Here is an 18922-nt window from a genome sequence, read left to right as displayed (position 1 = left end):
AGCAATGCATGCTGGTTGCCCCTGGCCATTTACTCAACCACTCCTCCTTTTGTAGCATATTTGTGGTGTAAGATCCTCTTTGATGGTAAACTGAGCCTTGAGAAGTGTAAATTGTTCTTACCTGATGGAGGAGGGTATTCCCCAAGTGATAGTTCCTTACACTGTTTCCTAAGGAGTCTTGTTTTACTGCTGTTTTGTTTCTTGTGGGTTTGCCCCTTTACATGCTACTTTTTATTTAGCTCCTGACATTCAAGATTAATACACGGTAAGCCAAGAGGTCGTGTAATATTGATTAAAACCCAAGAAAATAGTCTAAAGGCAGCTTCCTTGTTCCATGCGCTGCAATAAGCAGCTTTTCAGATGGTATGTGCTGGGGTGCACCGTTCATGATGGGGTTTCACGGTGGGGCACTAGTTTGGTACTGCTGCATTTGAGGCATTTTCACGCAGTTGCCTCCTAATGAGACCATGTTTAAAAGTATTTTCATCTCCCAGGACTAGCGTTTCTGAAGGGAGGAGGGGAAGCCTTGGGACCAACACAGAATGCCAAGGAAGACTATTTAAGAACAAGTTGCCCCTTGGGTCATTCAGAACACAAACAGGGATCAGTTCAGTTGGAATGGGGACTTAGCACAGGATGGGTAAGGCTGGCACAAAGACTCTTTACATCATGTTCTGGAGGACAAGACTGTTTATTTGTGGTTTGTTTGTGAGCAGATGCAGCTCTTTCACCTATATCTAGACTAAAATTTGACAGTTTAGGGACATGGTACTTGGAAATGTGGTGAACGGAACTTATCTTTAGAAGTCAGTGCAACAGGAGAAAGTTGTTTAGCTATCTTGAGATGATTTAATGGTCAAGGGCACCTCAAACCACAAGAAGAATGATTAAACAGAAGCTGGAAAGACTGTAGCTTAAGCAGAAGTTTCAGACTCAATCACATAATTGTCTGTGTATCGAGAGCTAATCTTGAATCACTGTAGAAACGCATAGTCACTCCGGCAATAAATCTCAAGACAGGAGCACAAGACATTTCATGTCCAATTGGGTTGATGAAATTTGTCTTGTATGGGTACCTATTCACCCCAGCGCTTTCTACCAGAAGGACAAATACGGACTGAGAAAGTTGGTACACTGATCAGGATAGCGTAGGAGCAACCGTGGATGTTGTTGCTTGGAAGTGAGGAGCTTTATTTCTCAGACTGCTTGACCTTTTTTCAAGGCCTAGCTCTTCACTGGGAGTGCTGGGATGCAAACTTGACTTTGTCTGTGAGCAAGGTATCTTAATGAGACATTGTGTGAAAGCTGTGTTATTATTTGAACTTGGGATTTAATTTTTTTTTTTGCAGAAGCGTAGCTTGTATTGACACCATATATCTTAAAGGTGCAAATAGATTTCCATTGTGGCCACTGACGTAAACTCCTTTACAAAAGAACTGTTTCCCTCACTGCACAAACCCCTTTCCCCTCTATATTATTTAATTTACCTAATCAGAATTGTATCCAGGTAGCTAAGACTATACAGGCTTTTATACTCAGCCTGCTCCCTAAAATTTGTTTCTATCGCTGCTATTTCAGTTTTTATCTTTATTCAACAGAAAGTATTTTTTTTTCTCTACCATACACCCGATCGTTATCTGTCTGAACAGGAAGCATCTAGCTATTTCTCAGAATTCACTTCTGAAAGCTGAGAATGTCCCACAAAAATCTAAATCCAGTTCTTCAAATGTTGGGTTAGCTGAGGAACAGTGAAACTTCTGCAGCGACCTCCCTCTAGCTCAGTGCAGTGTTGCGATGCAAATATTGCCACTTAGGCTTTATTCTGCAAATATTTTTCTTGCGCAACTTTCACTTTGTTTTGTGTGCTCCCTCCCATTTGTGTTTAAAGAGGAGGGAGCACCAAAGTCTGTAGGCAATGTTTGTGCAGGAAGTGTTTCATGACGGGTGTCTGGTTTTGTATAGATATCTCAGTCTTGGACCAACACTAAGCAAAGTGAAAGGGAAGGGGAGAACAAGGATAACACTTGGACTTTGAATAGGAAATCATAACGGGCTGGTGTGTTGCAAGGGGTGGAGAGTGAGATGCCAACCAAAGACTCCAAAATTCACCAAACGCTTTGTCAGTATCTGAGGAAGTGTCACATTTGTTGTAGCTGCTTCGTTTGGTTTAGAGAGGTTATGTTTTTGTATATTGTGGTGGCGAAGGTGTTTTTAGATTGGTTAAATTCTAGGTATTACCGTGCAAGTCGTGAGCTGATGTTCAGGGTTATGGTGTGTGCCGGAACCACACACAAAGTTGCAACATGTTCTTGTTTGATTAGCATATGGGCATTAGGGGTTTTTTTAGCAGTATAAAAGGGAATTTGGATTGAAGTTAAGTCAGCAGAGTTGAATTCTGAATTTTCACATACTCAACTTTTTGGTGTTGAGAACGCTGAAAACCACTTAGCTGTGGTTCAGGTGAAAACAATAGATGTTAAAAAATTGTTTCCTTTTGCATCTGATCTAGAGGAGGTTACTTGTATTAGAGCAATAGGAAATGTTTCATAGAATCATTTTGGTTGGAAGAGACCCTGAGGATCATCAAGTCCAACCATAACCTAACTCTGGCACTAAACCATGTCCCTGAGAACCTCCTCGTCTATGCACCTTTTAAACACCTCCAGGGATGGTGACTCCACCACTTCCCTGGACAGATGTTTAGAGCTTGATTTCTCCATTTAAAAACAAGCAAAGACAGTCTCTAGTATTTAACTGAGAGAATTTTTAGTAATCAGCAACAAAAATTAAGGAATGCGTAACAGATATATGGCAATATATAGCATTTAATGAAGTTTCATCAATATTTTTTAACCTCTTATGGCTCTTGTTTTACCAGTTTTAATGCTGATAAGACTGCTCAGAAGGTATGATCTGATTGAGTTTCAGTCGTATTCCTGAAAGGGTGCGCATTTGTGGGGTCCTTCACGGTTAAGCTAGCTGCAGTGGCAGCTTCCACAGACATTTAAGCTTTTAAGTTTCAGAAAAAATACAGATATTTTGAAAAACTGTCATACTGGATTAGGTCAAAGGTCTTTCTAACTTGGTGTTCTGTTTCCAGTGAATGCCCAGAGAGAAATAAAATACTGCAGCTATAAGGTGATATCTCCCCAAATACTATCGCTGTCTCTGTGATTTGTGACTTGGGGTTTCCTGAGCCTAGGGCTGTATCTATCTGTGTTTTAAAAAGAAAAACAAAAAGCAGTAGCACAGGTTTTAATGACTTAATCCATAAGGTATGTACTGCATGAGCTTTTGCAGTCCTCGGTTTAAAGACAGACTATTTCATCACAGACATTGCCTATAATTTTAGCCATGGCTGAGCTGATGGCTTTGATAGTTGTTGGATATATTTTTCAAAAGTTCTAGAAAAAGTTTTTACTCGGTAAACTACGTGCAAAATTGCCAGGATGATTGTGTTTTAATTCAGCACCTACCTATTTTGCTATAAATGCAGGAGTGGAATAGAATTTCTTTTTCAGTAAAGAGCAGAATTTTAGGAGGAAAAATTACTGACAACCAGAAGTTAGAACAGTAATATTATGAACCAGGGATAGAGGCGAGGAGTACTTGAGCAGACACAGGAGGGAAAAACTGCGCTCTTTTGCCAGATTTCGTCTTTGACACCAGTCTTTGGCTAGTGAGTACTTGTTCAAACAGCTGGGAAGGTGGAGGAGTGTTTACCTCCCATTTGGTGCAAGGCAGATGGATGTGGGGGTGCGGTGAGTGTTTGTGTATGTACCCACGCGTGGGCGAAATGGAAAAATGTGGCCTTTGCTTACTTCCTCTTCCCACTTCCATTTAGGTAATACACACATATAAATGTTTTAATCATAACATTGATGAAATCTCAAACTGTTCCCTTTTTTTTTTTAAGAGAAAAGAGAAAAAGGAAAAAGAATAATATGTATCTGCTGAATCACTCCACTGCATAAAAATATTAAACCAAAAACATTGTTCAGACTGCAGCATTTCTGTGCAAAATGATTTACGCAATTTTCCCGTAGCAGATATGTTTAAAAGTCAGTGTTAAATGGCCCTTAAACTGACTTCCATCTGGTGTAAGCCAGTGTTGGTACAGGAGGGTGCTGTATGAAACAAGTGCAGAACTGAATCCGGGTCTAACAGGTTTTTTCTACTCCTTTTTGTTTATCTGGGATTGATGGTCCAAATCATCTAAAATGGTCAGAAGAGAGTCAGACCCAACGTGTCGTAGGTCCATGAAGGATTTGGTTTTGCTGTTGTCAGTCTACATGTGTAATTGATCATGAGCATACTTACACGGGTTTTGAGTCTGTTAACATGCAGTGCCAAGCTGCATGTGGGCATTTATAGCAGTTGGGTATTTTGTACTAATTCCTTCAGTATTTACGCTTTTCTGTTGCATGAGAACCTGATAGGATTTCTCGGGTTAACACAAGAAGTAGGGAATGTCAACTCCTCATTATTTCAGAGGAAGAAGACGTTGAAGCCTGTTAACAAAGTCTCTTCTGCAGGAGTGGCAGGACTCCACTGCATTTCCAGTGCCTCATCCACACCGGCCACCGTCACATTCGCACCAGCTCCCTCTGGCCAGACTGGGCAAAGCCCAGTGTGTGCCCAGTGGCTCATTCCAGTGGGAAAGCCTGGAGTGAAGCAGGAAGGGTGGCAATGTGTGCTGGGGACTTATCAATACAGGCTGGGGGATGAAGAGGTTGAGAGCAGTCCTGCCAAGAAGGACCATGGAGTGCTGGGGGATGAAGCATCGGACACGAGCTAGCGATGTGCTCTCACAGCCCAGAAGGGGCTGCAAGTATCTTGGGCTGCATCACAAGCACTGTGGCCAGCAGGTCGAGGGAGGTGATTCTGCCCCTCTGCTCTGCTCTGGTGAGACCCCACGTGGAGTCCTGTGTCCAGCTCTGGAGCCCTCAGTGCAGGAAAGACATGGACCTGTTGGAGAGGGGCCAGAGGAGGCCACCAAGATGATCAGAGGGCTGGAACCCCTCTGCTGTGAGGACAGGCTGAGAGAGCTGGGATTGTTAAGCATGGACAAGATAAGGCTCCGGGGAGACCTTATTGTGGCCTTTCAGTACTTAAAAGAGGCCTGTAAGAAAGATGGGGACAAACTTTTTAGCAGGGCCTGTTGTGACAGGACAAGGGATGATGGTTTTAAACTAAAGGAGGGGAGATTCAGGCTAGACATGAGGAAGAAATTTTTTACCATGACAGTAGTGAAACACTGTCCCAGGTTGCCCAGAGAGGTGGTAGATGCCCCATCCCTGGAGACATTCAAGGCCAGGCTGGACGGGGCTCTGACCAACCTGATCTAGTTGAAGATGTCCCTGCTCATGGCAGGGGGGTTGGACTAGATGACCTTTGAAGGTCCCTTCCAACCCAAACTATTTTATGATTCTATTGTGCAGTTGGGCTGGTATGGGCAAGTGAGAGGCTAATGGCAGCTGGGGAGAGAACAGGAGTACTGGAGGGAAGAAAACATAATGCCAGGGCTGGTGGGAGATACAAATGTTTAAATTGGCATCTTGCCCTTATGTTAGCCAAAAGGTGCAGAACCTTGTTAAATTGCTCAGTGGGAGTTCAGACCCAAGTGTTGTTCAGTCTGGGGAGTGCGCAATCAGCCAGGCATGTACAACAGAGAATGATGGGATAGCAGTTCACAGGGATGCTTTCTTTTATAAATTACGTTTTATTGGACAGCTTTTTAATTTTTGTTATCAAACGTTGACTAAATGACTTTTAAGAGTACTGAGGGAGGGAGGCTGGGGTTTAATTCACTGGAGGTATCTTTTGTGTTGGGTACCAGCTGCTGATCTGATAAAGTGACTCCGTGGAAAAAATGACTTTTATTAAATATGCTCTGTGTATATGATACATGCTTGAATTATTAATGGTACTTCTTCCTGCAACCTAACTGTGGGAAGAGAGTGGATCTGCTCATAGGACTTTTGGCAAAGTACTTGTGCAAAGAACAGGCTAGAAAGGTAGAGTCTGAGAGCTGCAGGCAACGATTAGCATCTCTGTAGCAGGACAATACTGTCTGGAGAATCTTTGCCTCCTGGTGTCAGATATTAAAGTATCTTTTTATAAAACAAAACCAAAACAACCTCAAGGAAGTATTTATCCTTAGCACCCTCTTCTGGGCAAGTTCTTAGTGTCAAGGTTTTATAATGACAGACAAGAGTTCTTAAGATCTCTTGTGTTGTTTTAAGTTGCTTTCTCTCTTAGGTATCTCTAATGTTCTCGGAAGCTTACAGCTTGTGATATTAATAGAACAACAGAAGCAGTTTCCTAATACGATGCCTACCAAAAATATTACCATGTAAAATGCATTTTTAATCTTCTTCATTGTGGTGGATATCTGTTGTTTATTATTTTGTTTTGAATATTTTTCTTTATGACAGTTCACCTCATGTTAGATATTCTTCATATATCCTCATGAAGATGCCCCACACATGTGGCGTTATACAGTATTTTTAACATAACCAATTAATGTAGCAGAGACTGAAATAACCACTGTGTTAGAAGCACAAGCACCTGCAAGACAGCTTGCTGTCAGTCTAAGGGAAACAGGTAGACCTAATTTCATTTTACGTTTTGCTGCCATGATAGCTTTCTAGTTGTCTGCTTGTCATTTTCTGTGTGTTTAGAATACCACAGTGATGAGTATTGGAGCCCCTGGAGAGAATAGTGCAAAGCCGGTGGTTTCTCAGTTGTGCCTGGGAACCGTATTCTCCGTAAGCGATCCCTTTAGACTTCTTTTGGTTAACAAGGGGAAGATTTTTCCCATGAAACTGTGGAAATTTGAACACATGGGTTTTATTTTGCCAAGCGTGCACCTTTCTGATCTGTTAGAGGTTGCCAGTTTGGTTGCTACGTGGTCCCTTACTGGAAATGTTCTGTGCACTGCGTGAGGTCGCCTATAACTGGGACTTTAAACCTGCTTCTGGCAAACAGGGCCTTACATGATGTCCTGTTTTGCTTTATGCTAAGACTGAATTCCGCATCCCATGTTCTGGTTAAAAGAAGTGTCCAAGAAAGAAGGTTTTTATTAAAAATAATAAATTTTCCCAGAAACTTCTGCGTGAAAGCCAACTCCTGTGCATTCCTAGCAACTTACTTTTTTCCTCCTTTGTTTTGGGACTTGGTAATGCTGCAAAAAATTCAGTATCTCCAGGAATGTAGGGTCATTGGAGCTATACAGCACTGATCTTTCCCTGATGGAAAACTCCAGTTGCATACTTTACATAGAGGAAAAGGTGGATGGGATGCGGTAGAACATGCTGATGTGGTGAGAAGAGGCAGTTGAAGGTGTGAAATATGAGTACTGACAAGGCTGGTAAAAGAAAGCCAGATGTGTAGGAGATAAGTAGGAATGTAGAAAAAGCAAATGATAGGCTAAGTGTTTAGAAGTTAAAAAGATCTTTTCCTAGTTATTTACCTGCAGTGTCCTGTCTAGAGAAATGTGATGTTTAGACTTGAACTTAACATCTGTAGTGAAAATTGAGCATGGGGGAGAAGGTACAGGTGTAGGAAAAACCCACCCAGCATGAATCCTCAAAACCCTGGAGGCGTTACGTACCATCTGCATGAAGAACCCAACTTCTTCAGCGCTCGGCTCTTGGGGTTGGCGGCACAGCGCGTCTGCTGTGGCTGCGTGGTTCAGAGCCCAGGTTTCCCACGTCAGATCAAAACAGCCTGTGTGGTGGGGTATGGATCTGCTGGAAGACGATGAACTCCAAAGAGATACTGGCTGTTGGTTATGGCTACCCCTCTTCATATGGATGTCTCCCTACAGGACTTCATTTTGAGCTGCAACTGTGTTGTTCAGGCAAGAAACTGAATCATAACCGTATTTTAATGTGAGCTGCTAAGAGGTCTCCCATCAGGAATCTTCACTCACCTTGGCAGGGCTTTCTGTAAGACAAGAAGTATCTTCTGTAGCTGTCCTTGATGTTCTGAATAAAGAACATTTTGCTCGTAGTAGTCTGCTTTTTAACCCTTTCACTTTGTGCTCTTTTCCAGAGGATGTGCTGAGTAAAGATGCTGGGGAGTGTGCAATATGCCTGGAAGAGCTGCAGCAAGGAGATACTATAGCACGGCTGCCTTGCCTCTGCATATACCATAAAGGGCAAGTATTCTTCAGGATGCATATAAAATTCTAGGTGGTTGCATTTAGTGGGTAACTCCTCTAAGGGCTGCTTAAAGGAGCACTAAAACTAAGTTGCTTTTTACATTTAAAAAACAAACAACAAAGAAACAAGAGCAGCAACCCTAAAGACGTTTTTAAAATGATCTCTTTCTGCATCTCCACCAATGTATTTGAAGTCAGTTTTCCCTCCTATGGTCTTCTCATGCTTACATGAAAAGCCCACAGGAAAAATAAGGCAAAATCACCTGTATGGGGAAGGAATGCACATCATGGCTGTGGAGCTTAGGTTGTGTGTACCTAAGTTTTGTCAGATGCTAATAGATTTTTGGGGGAGAAGGGAGGGAAACACTTTCTAAACCTGTTTGATATTTGTTTTCGCAAGTGACTGTAACTACAGGAAGTAAGATGTCAATGAATGATAAAAGCAAGTTGATAGTGTTAGTAGCGAAGTAACCTGTGTATAAAAGCTGGATAGTAACTTGTAAAGTGCATCCTTAGAGAATTTTAACACTTAGAAAATTTAGTTTTTCAACAGTGTTTAATATCCAAATATTACTGTGGTTTGGGGTTATTAAATGTTCCAATGATGTATGTACTATACATATACTTATTTGTATAATACAAAATCTTACTAGTCATTGAAATGATGAGAAACCAGTTTATTTATATCTTACAGCTAAACATTACTGAAATGTTCATGTCAATTGTTTTCATTTTTGTCTTGCATCCCACAGCTGCATAGATGAATGGTTTGAAGTAAATAGATCTTGCCCTGAGCATCCATCAGATTAAGACAAGATTCATGTTTTTAGGTAATATTAATTTTTAGATGCATACACTTCAACCATAAATATCTTGATTATCTGAAATAACTTTTTATGCTATTTTTTTTAATTTGTGAATTTGCTACTGTGTCTCAGAACTGCAATATTAATCAGTAAGTATTGACGTATATTGCAATATGTAAAAGGTTTCTGCATCCTTATATGGCATGGTCTGAAATGATGTATTCCAGTTTTAATACTGGAAAGTGGCAAGTCAGTGCCAATAAAGCTTTAGCATTAACTTTTAAAGAGTATTTTTTCCATGGAAATGAAACAGAATTAAAATAATACAATTGTGTAATTTTGGATTGTTCCATGAGTGCTGGCATTTATTTCTGACGGAAAGCTTTTGGAATTATATGAAGAAGTTGAAACTAGATATTTTGAAAACCGCTTTTATGTTAATGCATTCCAGAATGTTTAAAATAAATAAATAAATATGTTATCATATTTCTATCCATCCCATCTCACGGAGGTTCACATTTTTCCAGCTTATGTTTTGTGTTAATGATTGCAGATCTGCAATCAGTATCAAAGATTTAAAGGCCGGGTTTATTCTTTTAATGGACTAGTTTGAAAACTTTATCTTGCATTAAACTACTGCCCCCTAAGCGCTGCAAAACATACCAACAATCAGCATGATTCTTAGAGAAATGGACATAGCTGAAAATCTGGCTGGTAGCTGAGGGTTTAGTTTTGTTGTTCTGATGGAAATTTAAAAAAAAAATCTGAAGACTTTGGTATTTGCTTGTTCATTTGTTTCATCTTGCTTCATGAGTCTGTGCTGCAGGTCACACTGTGGTGCAATGGTTGTTGCAGGGGTAGCAGAGGGAACCTGAAGGCAGGTACCCTGCTACAGGGATAATTGTTTCAACCTCAAGGCAGTGTTAGCCAAAACTCATAAACAAACACTTTTACTGTTTTGCCCCCAACAACTGAATTGTGGAAGAAGCCTCACAGAATCACAGAATGTCAGGGATTGGAAGGGACCTCAAAAGATCATCCAGTCCAATCCCCCTGCCAGAGCAGGAACTCCCAGATGAGGTTACACAGGAAGGTGTCCAGGCGGGTTTTGAATGTCTCCAGAGAAGGAGACTCCACAACCTCCCTGGGCAGCCTGTTCCACTGTTCTGCTACCCTCACTGAGAAGAAGTTTCTTCCCAAACTTAAGTGGAACCTCTTGTGTTCCAGCTTGAATCCGTTACCCCTTGTCTTACTGTTGGTTGTCACTGAGAAGAGCCTGGCTCCATCCTCATGACACCCACCCTTTATATATTTATAAACATTACTGAGGTCACCCCTCAGTCTCCTCTTCTCCAAGCTAAAGAGACCCAGCTCCCTCAGCCTTTCCTCGTAAGTGAGATGCTCCACTCCCTTTATCATCTTTGTGGCCCTGCGCTGGACTCTCTCCAGCAGTTCCCTGTCCTTCTGGAACTGAGGGGCCCAGAACTGGACACAATATTCCAGATGAGGTCTCACCAGGGCGGAGTAGAGGGGAAGGAGAACCTCTCTCGACCTACTAACCACCCCCCTTCTAATACACCCCAGGATGCCATTGGCCTTCTTGGCCACAAGGGCCCAGTGCTGGCTCATGGTCATCCTGCTGTCCACCAGGACCCCCAGGTCCCTTTCCCCTACACTGCTCTCTAATAGGTCATTCCCCAACCTGTACTGGAACCTGGGGTTGTTCCTGGCCAGATGTAAGACTCTACATTTTCCCTTGTTATATTTCATTAAATTTTTCGCTGCCCAACTCTCCAGCCTCCATGCCGTCGATGAGCACATTTGTCTCTGTACATGCTCATGGGTGTCTAACCTGTTGTTAAATTCGATTTATTTCACAGCAGAGTTAGTGATAACTGGGGGCTTAGGGAAAAGGGGAAGGAAAACACAGTGGTTGTACTCATGCTATCTGAGTGTGTTATAAACTGAAACAGCTGAAACGATGGTACTTTGTCTTCTGCTTTTTCAACAGCTGCTTCCACTGATCGGAAAACATCGGAGATTTGAGGTTCCCGTGCTGAACACAGCGTGCCTGGCTTGAGACTTACCGTTCTTTGTGGCTGAAAAAGGCAAAGATGGACAGTGACACGGAAAAAGCGTTGCAGACAGCGGATACTTGCCAGCAGCGCTCGGTATACCAAACACTCACGCAAAGAACACACAGGGATTTTGAAAATGCTGCACATTCTGTAACAATCGACTCCCCACAGACATTACTGACACTGTTTTGTATCGAAGGCCAAAGTTCCTAATTTCAGCCTAACTCGTGGTTCTGTGAAGAAGCAGGTTATTGGACAGGTTTCCTGCTGCCTTGAGCGAAAGCGGAGATGTTCGATACGTGCTATCTGAGACCCTTGCAGGAGGATGACTCTGGTTCGGAGCGGGGAACGTTTTCACCTTCTCGTTGGCTGAAGAAGAGTAAATGGCAAACTAAATATAATCTAACAGTGTGACCTTAATTTACTGAATTCACACCCTGTTTTACGTTCTTCACTTTTTTCAAGAACAGAAAACATAAACTCCTCTGCATAGGAATACTATATTTCAAAATTTTGTAACGAAATCTTTGTCACAATGCAGTCCAAAGAGTAAAACCAGGACAAGTAACTAATTTATATTGATGAAGCTATAGGGATTGTTGAAATCTGCACATTGTGTCGCTGTTTAAGTAACTAAAACTTTTACTGCTTGTGAGTAAAAACAACAAAAAAAATGCAGCAAAGCAAAATATTACAGCTATGCAACTTTTTTTTAAATAGGAAAAAAAAAAAGAAGAATTACCAGTTTTAAGTGCTGCCAGTTGAGGTAATTTGTTTAACGGGTATTTTTTTAAAAATGTTTCAGGTAATTATTTTGTTGTACTACTCTCATCTCCAGGCTGCCTCCTGAGGTGTAAATGAATAACTGCAAATGTGGGCACAGCAAGAGGTTTTTATAGGCATGGGTGAGATAACATCGAGGTAGGATTTGTGTTTAATTTGTAAAACACGTGCAAGTTTTTGTTTCCTTGTTTGGATTTTTTTTTTTTTGGTGGCAGGATCTGTAATACTTTGCATCTAAATCCTTGGTCTTTTCATGTGGAGACCAGCATTTGACGGTGGTTTTGGGTGTTTGTTGGTTTTGGTTGGTGGGGTTTTAAAAATCTTTTTTAAATGCACCTGCATTTGTTTAATTTATTATTATTTTACTGTATTATATTGATATAACCAGGGCTCCACGAACATGGGATGTCTCTGGTGGGGTACACCAAGTAAAACTGTGTTAAACTATTAGTTCCCATAAAGCATCACAGTTTTAAAAAAAACAAAGACGAGGGGATGGGGGGGAAAGCCAAACTGGAACAGATATCAGGGCTTAGAAGAATACTTTTTGCATCAAGAATTAATCATAGTAGTTTCTGCATTTCACAGCACAGGGAAGAGTTTATAAATATTTATTACCAACAGCATTTTTAGTGAGTTTCAATAGTTAAAATAAATTGCACAACACTTTGAACATTTTTTTCTTGTATATGCATAATTCTGCTTTTCTTTTTTAAAGTACATCTTTCTCTCTGTTGCTACCGTGATTCATATCAAAAAGGGCACAGAACAGGAGCAACTGCTGCTATCTGGAGAACAAGTATGGTGCATGTTACTAAGCTCTTCTTTCTTGCTTGCAGGACAATTCTTGCAATTCTTTTTCTCCTCAGCATTGCTCTGTAAAATGCCTTTGTTATGCTGCAAATTTTAAAGAGTCTAAAGTAGGTAATTGTTATGGTCGCCCGTGCAGTTTCCACATTTTTGGGCTTGCATCACTGGTTTCAGCTGAACCTGTAAATATGGGGCCCTGTTATGTTCTCTTTCAGTGGGAGCAGAATCATTTTGTCACACTTCCAATTCTGTAGTCACATCAAATGTACAGTCGTTCCCTGTACAGATTCCTTTTTAGCCGAGAATATTTGTGTTGCCTTGTATTATCTTGGGGGGGAGGGAGGGGATGAGGAATTACAGCACCTGTAATACCCCAACAGTGGTGTTGCCTGCAGGCCCACTTTCCCAGGGTTTTAAATTCCTGCTGTCTTCTGAAAGTGAAGCTTTTTCAGTTACATTGATTTAAAGTTTACTCTTGGCTTCATGCCTACAGAAACTCACCTGTAATAATGTAAAGAGGGTAGGTAGGTGTTTTGGTGTCCTGTGCTCCGAGGTCATAGATAGCCTTTGGCTTGGGAATTAAGTAGGTGAATATTGTAAACATAAATCTCTTTACAACTTAAACTCAGTTTTGGTAGTTCGTATTTCTAGTTTATTTACTGTTTTGGGGTGGTTTTTTTGGTTTTTTGGGTTTTTTTTTCAAAAACCTTAATTTTCTGTATTCAGATGCAAGTAGCTGGTTTGAAGACCCAGCACTTATCCCTGCTGTCCTACGCTCAGGCCCAGTGTCAGAAAAGCAACCCACTAGCGATGGCACTGGTGTGTGGTTTTGCAGGCAAGAGTCTGCTGCTGCTTCCGTCAGCACAGTAGAGCAGCAATACCTCCTTGGATTACTTGCGGAACTGATACGAGGTCAGCCCTAGATCCTAGTTTGGCATTCTTGGTGTCCATAAATCTCTTCCGAAAGGCTACAGGAGGTTTTCTGGTATCAAAACCTGTGATATAGACCAAGCCTAGAATGACACTGGAAGCATGAAAGTGATGCTTGGGTTTGCAAGCACCTGTGGAGACTCACCCGTGTCAGCTTTCTGTCACCAGCTATGTTGGTCAGCTGGCGATGACCATGCTATAGACGTAGTTCTAGTCGTAGGCAACACCTTCGTTTTAAAAATGTTCTCACAGTGGTCCTGAGTCGTTGTGCTTCAGAAGGGGAAAGCAAACACCAAACAAGTCCCATGTCTCGATCAAGGAATACCACACTCGTCCACAAGAAGCAATAACTTAAGTTGCAGTGCGATATGCTTCTTTGCCTGTAAATATCTTCAGATTGCCAATTCCGTGCTGTTTCAGAGTATTTTATGTCATCTGGCCTATATCTTCGCTAAGTATGTAAGAGTGTGAAATAATTCCCATACTCAGGTCTGCCATAAACATGCTGCTTGCCAGAGGGGAAGAGTAGACTCAACACTGTCTTGAAATGTGGGATTTTTCTGAACTTGTAACGTATCCGCGTATTTTGAGTAGTAACTTGAGTTTCGAAGTTCGTAGTAGAGGTGGCTATGAGGTGGATTGTATATAACCCTACTCCATCCAATACCAAGAGGACCACGCACCCATTGTCCTGTCTCTTATAAAGCAGTATATATGAAATAACACTTCCCTTTTGAAGGAGGTGGCTAATTTTCATTCAACGTGTACATTCAGCAATGAGTTCAGTGAGACACAAAAGCAAAAATACGGAGCACACTGCAGATTTGTGGTATTTTAGTTTTGGGAAGAATAAAGCAGAAAACAGACTGTCTTATTAGTAATTAATTTTACTTTCATATTCAAGGGTAAGTGCACCGCAGTATTTTGAAATGGAACATGTAGGTAATGTACAAAGATATGGGTGTATACTTGTGACCTTTTTTCTTCCCCTACTCCTCCCCCTTTATGATGCGAAGGAGGTTTTTTGACTTAATCTTGAGATTTATACGTTTATCCTACTTCTTAATGCTAGGAGCACTGACTTCTTAGTTAAGTCTTTGCTGAAAGGCTGGAGAGCTGGTAAAACTGACTCCCAGAAGACTAAAATCTCAGCAGGTGTGGGAAAGATAATTTTTATTCAGAAATGTGAATCTTCAGTGTTTCTGGTTGGATAACGTCTAATAAATAAGATGTGCTTATGGATGCTTTTAGTATGTTGCCTTTTCCATGTGAGGGCTTCAGAAACTTGCTCCGTTCCTCCTGTGTCCCACCAAAAGCAGGGAACGTGGCACATGAATGTCACCGCTATCTGTACGTAAACAGCAACAAAGCACACATTGCTTTCGATGTAGGCCATGATCTCTCTGAGTTTCTGTGAATCTGAGCTGCTTTCCCGTATTGAAAGAGACTATTTGTGTGCAAATCCGGTATTGCTGTTTTGTACCTAATTTTGCTGTACAGTTGTGAGTCTCCTGCCAAGAGATTACCTGATACCTGGGAACGCAGAAGTGCTACTATGGATCTTCCAGCTCACCTTTGCCAGTGGACGATTATCTCATTTTTTTGAGATTTTACAACTCACTTTCTATCCTTCCAAGCCTAAAAGTCATTTTAGTACCAATTTCTTCTCCTCTTCCTAGCTGAAGACATGACACATTTTAGGCCATATCCCCTTAATTTTTTAATATTTGGACAGGCTTTCCATTGGCATCAGCAAAAGTAACATCAGAGGCTGTAGCCAGAAGAGGGGGGCTTGTAAGGGGTTTCGCTACAACCCAGCCAAAAATGCTTTTTCCTGCAGCAGTGTCATCAGCTTGTACCACTTCTTGTTGTTCCAAATACTCTAACGTGAGAAATTCATTACAGAATTGTGTCCAGATTTTGTCTTCTACGTGTAAAACTTCTGTGATGTTTCTCCATATAAATTAACCCGCTTCTAAAGTCAGGTTGAAGATGTTTTAGCCTGTTGAGGGGAAAAAAAAGAAAAAAAAAAAAAGAATAGTCCTTACTCTCAAGTTGTCTCAAGTTGCATTTGTTTATCTGACTGGGCAGCTCGGCTGGCTTCCCACGCCGCTGCATCGTGTCCTGTAAAGTCATTTCTCAATTAAATACGTCAGAGCTGATGACGGGATAAACCGTAAAATGATGCGGGGCATTATTAGTTGCTGTAGACTTGCTCAGGTAAACCACCGCAGGAATATCCTGCACCTGAAAAAGGCTGGATTTGCTTCTGTCTTGGATCTAAGAAGTTGCCTGTGTACAAGAAGCAGCGGGCAGCGAGCCCGCTAGCTGATACTTCTGGCAGCTTTTAATCTGTGTATGTTTGTTTGAGAGACCTTTGCCCTTGGGTGTGCTTTGGCAAAGATTTTGCAACGATAAGTAGGATTTGCTTGATTCCGGCAGAGTTTCAGGTGTAAGTAACCCGACGTTGCAAGAATATAATCTGTTGCTGAAGCCTGTTCCTCCTGTTTTCCCTCAAATTTATCCCTTTCATTGCTAATTTGTTACATTTAATAGCAAACACTTCTCAACATGCCTGGTCACAAGCTCTCAAGGTGTGAAATGCTAACCGGAGACATCAAAGGGTGATGCTGTGCTCTTCCTGTGTCTGTTAAGATGAAGCTGAAGTATTTGTTATCGTACAGTCAAGAATTCTCTCTCCTAGCTGATATTGCCAAAGCACTGTAACTTTCAAGGAAGAAGGGAGGTGGCTTATCTGTAGAGGGGATGTTTTAATAAACTACTTAATTGTAAAAGCTGCAGCATCAGTGCTGAATGAGTGGTGATCCGGAGTTAACCTCATCACTTGATTGCGAATCTCATTCTGGCTCTTCCTGCCCTTTGGCAGGTACCTGCTGGTAGGGAGCAGAGTGGATATTCCCCTTTCTTTGGGTGCCTCTGCCCACAGAGCTAACCCTGCCCACAAGGAGTTAGAGGGAACTCCGTGCTAGCTTCTGAAAAGCCACCCGTACGCGCAGTGGTAATGGACAAGACGTCTTCCTTTATTCCCCAGAGCAGAAATCGGAATGTAATTTGCAACGTCTAATATAAAATGTGTTTGTATTTTTTTTTTAATTGAGCGGTATGATTGCAAGTTGACTTAAGTTGTCCTGAGGTACTCTTTTCAGTGGTTTGCCAGTACATAGTCATGAATGAAAATATTTTTTTATTGATTTTTAGGTTGTATGTTTAACATTCCATTCATGTAAAATATGTACAAATATATGTAATAAATCTTTTTGAAGCACACTCTTCTTCACACTTTCCAGGTGATTTTTTTGTTTTTTTTTTTTTAATATTAGTGAAAGAGGCCTCGCTATGGGGTGAAGCGTCTGTATGGCTGTGCTGCAGACCAAACCGAAGCAGAGGAAGGAAAAGCAACACGTGGTGTACAGTCGCAGCTAAAAAAGCAACTTGGTATCTGGCCTGTCTGCAGTTCTGCAGGCAGGAGTGGAGACCCCTTGGGCAGCTCCTGGCCCCTCTCGGAGCCCCTTTTGGCTCTGCCCGTGTCCTGCCAAGCGGCTGCGTGACCAGCTCTCATCCAGCTGGCTGGGGTGGCCTTGGTGAAGCAGAGCGGCTGGAACTGCTGTTGTGCCAGGGTGGCTGGAGGTGTCTCTGCTTGATGTGTCCTCTGGTGATCCTCAGCAGACACAACGGCCTTCAAGGTGAGCAGAAATGAGGACTGCCAGGTGCGGAGGGTGGGAAACTCATGCAGGTGGTGTAAAACGAGTAGGAAAAAAAAAAAAAAGACCAAAAGAAGGGCCAAACAGCCCTTTCTCATCACCTGGGGAGTGGGAAGCTCCATCAAAGTATCAAGCTAAGCTGAGTGCACTGCTTGTTCTTTCAGAGTCCTCTCCCCAAACACCACTTGTGCTTCCTCTCAAAACACTTCATACTGTCCTCTTTAAGACTGACTCCCTGCCAGCGCGCCCGTGGCTGGGCAGTGCGTGGATCTCATTGTCCCCAGTGGTCACCAAAGCTCTCCTGTCTGTCCCTAAACAGCTCGGAGGAGGCTGCTACAACAAGTTCCCACGGAGCCACGTTGCTGGAGGACGGAGTTTCTGCCCAGAGCCACGGAGGGTGTTAAATCATTCTCCAGTTGAGCTCCCTGGCAAGGGCAAAGCACTGGGAACCTCCTCCCGGGGCAGCGGCTGCAGCTACCGAAGCTCATGTCATCTCCACTGCTGCAGGGAGCTGCGGGGACAGAGACAGGACCACGTTATTTACTCCGCACCTTCCTGCAGCCCTGGTGCTAAAAGTGAGAGAGATGAGGAGGGACGCACAGATGAGCCACGTGCTACTGAGGGCACGCAGGTTTTGCATGGTGCATGGTCTAAGTCTGCTGGGGGAAGAACGTGATTTTATACCCCTTCCCCCATTCGAGTTGGGGGTGGAGCTGCGGGAGCTCTGAGCAAAATCAAAGTGCGTTTCACCAAGGTTATGTGCAGCACCAGTGGGGAAAACGAAAGGAGTTCACTCTCCGGGCAAGAAACAGCTTTTCTGATGTTGGCTTGTTGCATCTCAACGCAACAGGGTGCTGTTCCCAGCTGGGTTGGCTGTCGGCAGGCTGGTAATAGCTGCTGGTGGAATGCGATGCAAGGATTTATTGCACAGGTTCCTCTGAGGCTGGGTGTCCATCCTCGCTTGCTCCATTTTTGGGAGAATCCTTCTGGTGCGGCTAGGGGTAGCAGAACCCGTTGTTAGAGCATGGTGACAGTTACAACCCTCACAATTCTCTCTGTGGGAGATGGTAGTTTTAATGCATGAATTATTCAAGTCTGCATCAAGAGACAGTTGGATGTAATTACTAAGGAACACGTTCACATCTCTTGCTCGTGTAACTTCCCCACACACACCCTCCCCAGTCACCTTCTGGGAAGCCTGAATTCCTTCATTGCCAGTAATTCCTGTGTTTTTCTCCTCAGTCTCGAGCCATATTATGGAAGCAATTGATAACTAGTTAGAACCACATTTGGCTTCGCATCAGGAAAATCTGCTGGAAATTATTCCAGTTCAGTAGGTACAGGATTTCATGCGTGGAATTTAAATTAGTGGCATCTGTTGGTATCATCTCCTGCCTACGGCTGGGACATGCTGCCTCTGCCCCAAGTTACTTGCCCGGGGGGTAAACGGGTGGCAGCGCTGGTGCCAGGCTGTTCCCAGGGGCTGTCAGCGTGAGACGGTGATGCTGCATGTGTGTCTGTGTGTCTGTCTGTCCCCACTACCGCTCGCTGTTGCTTGTTACAGCCAGTGCCCGCTTCTGGATGCAGCCTTGCTTTTAGCTGGAAGGGCAGCAACACCTGCAGCAA

General features: G+C 42.6%; 2 protein-coding genes across 2 annotated transcripts in view; one reads left to right on the top strand and one right to left on the bottom strand.

The window, feature by feature from the left end:
• The window catches only part of ZNRF2 (zinc and ring finger 2), a 61226-nt gene extending 44368 nt beyond the window's left edge, over positions 1-16858 (top strand). Inside the window, exons 3-5 of the mRNA XM_065630132.1 lie at positions 8059-8164; positions 8920-8997; positions 10985-16858. Coding sequence (XP_065486204.1) covers positions 8059-8164; positions 8920-8977 — 164 coding nt within the window. The 3' untranslated portion in view covers positions 8978-8997; positions 10985-16858. The remainder of the gene's footprint in view (positions 1-8058; positions 8165-8919; positions 8998-10984) is intronic.
• A 1368-nt stretch (positions 16859-18226) lies between these two features.
• The window catches only part of NOD1 (nucleotide binding oligomerization domain containing 1), a 35736-nt gene continuing 35040 nt past the window's right edge, over positions 18227-18922 (bottom strand). The window contains exon 13 of the transcript XR_010605864.1: positions 18227-18291. The gene's annotated coding sequence lies outside the window, so the exon portion shown is untranslated. The remainder of the gene's footprint in view (positions 18292-18922) is intronic.

Source organism: Caloenas nicobarica, chromosome 2, assembly GCF_036013445.1.
Source record: "Caloenas nicobarica isolate bCalNic1 chromosome 2, bCalNic1.hap1, whole genome shotgun sequence".
Classification (NCBI taxonomy): Eukaryota; Metazoa; Chordata; class Aves; order Columbiformes; family Columbidae; genus Caloenas; species Caloenas nicobarica.
The sequence above is the reverse complement of the archived record's forward strand: the minus strand, read 5'-3'. Positions and strand labels throughout refer to the sequence as shown.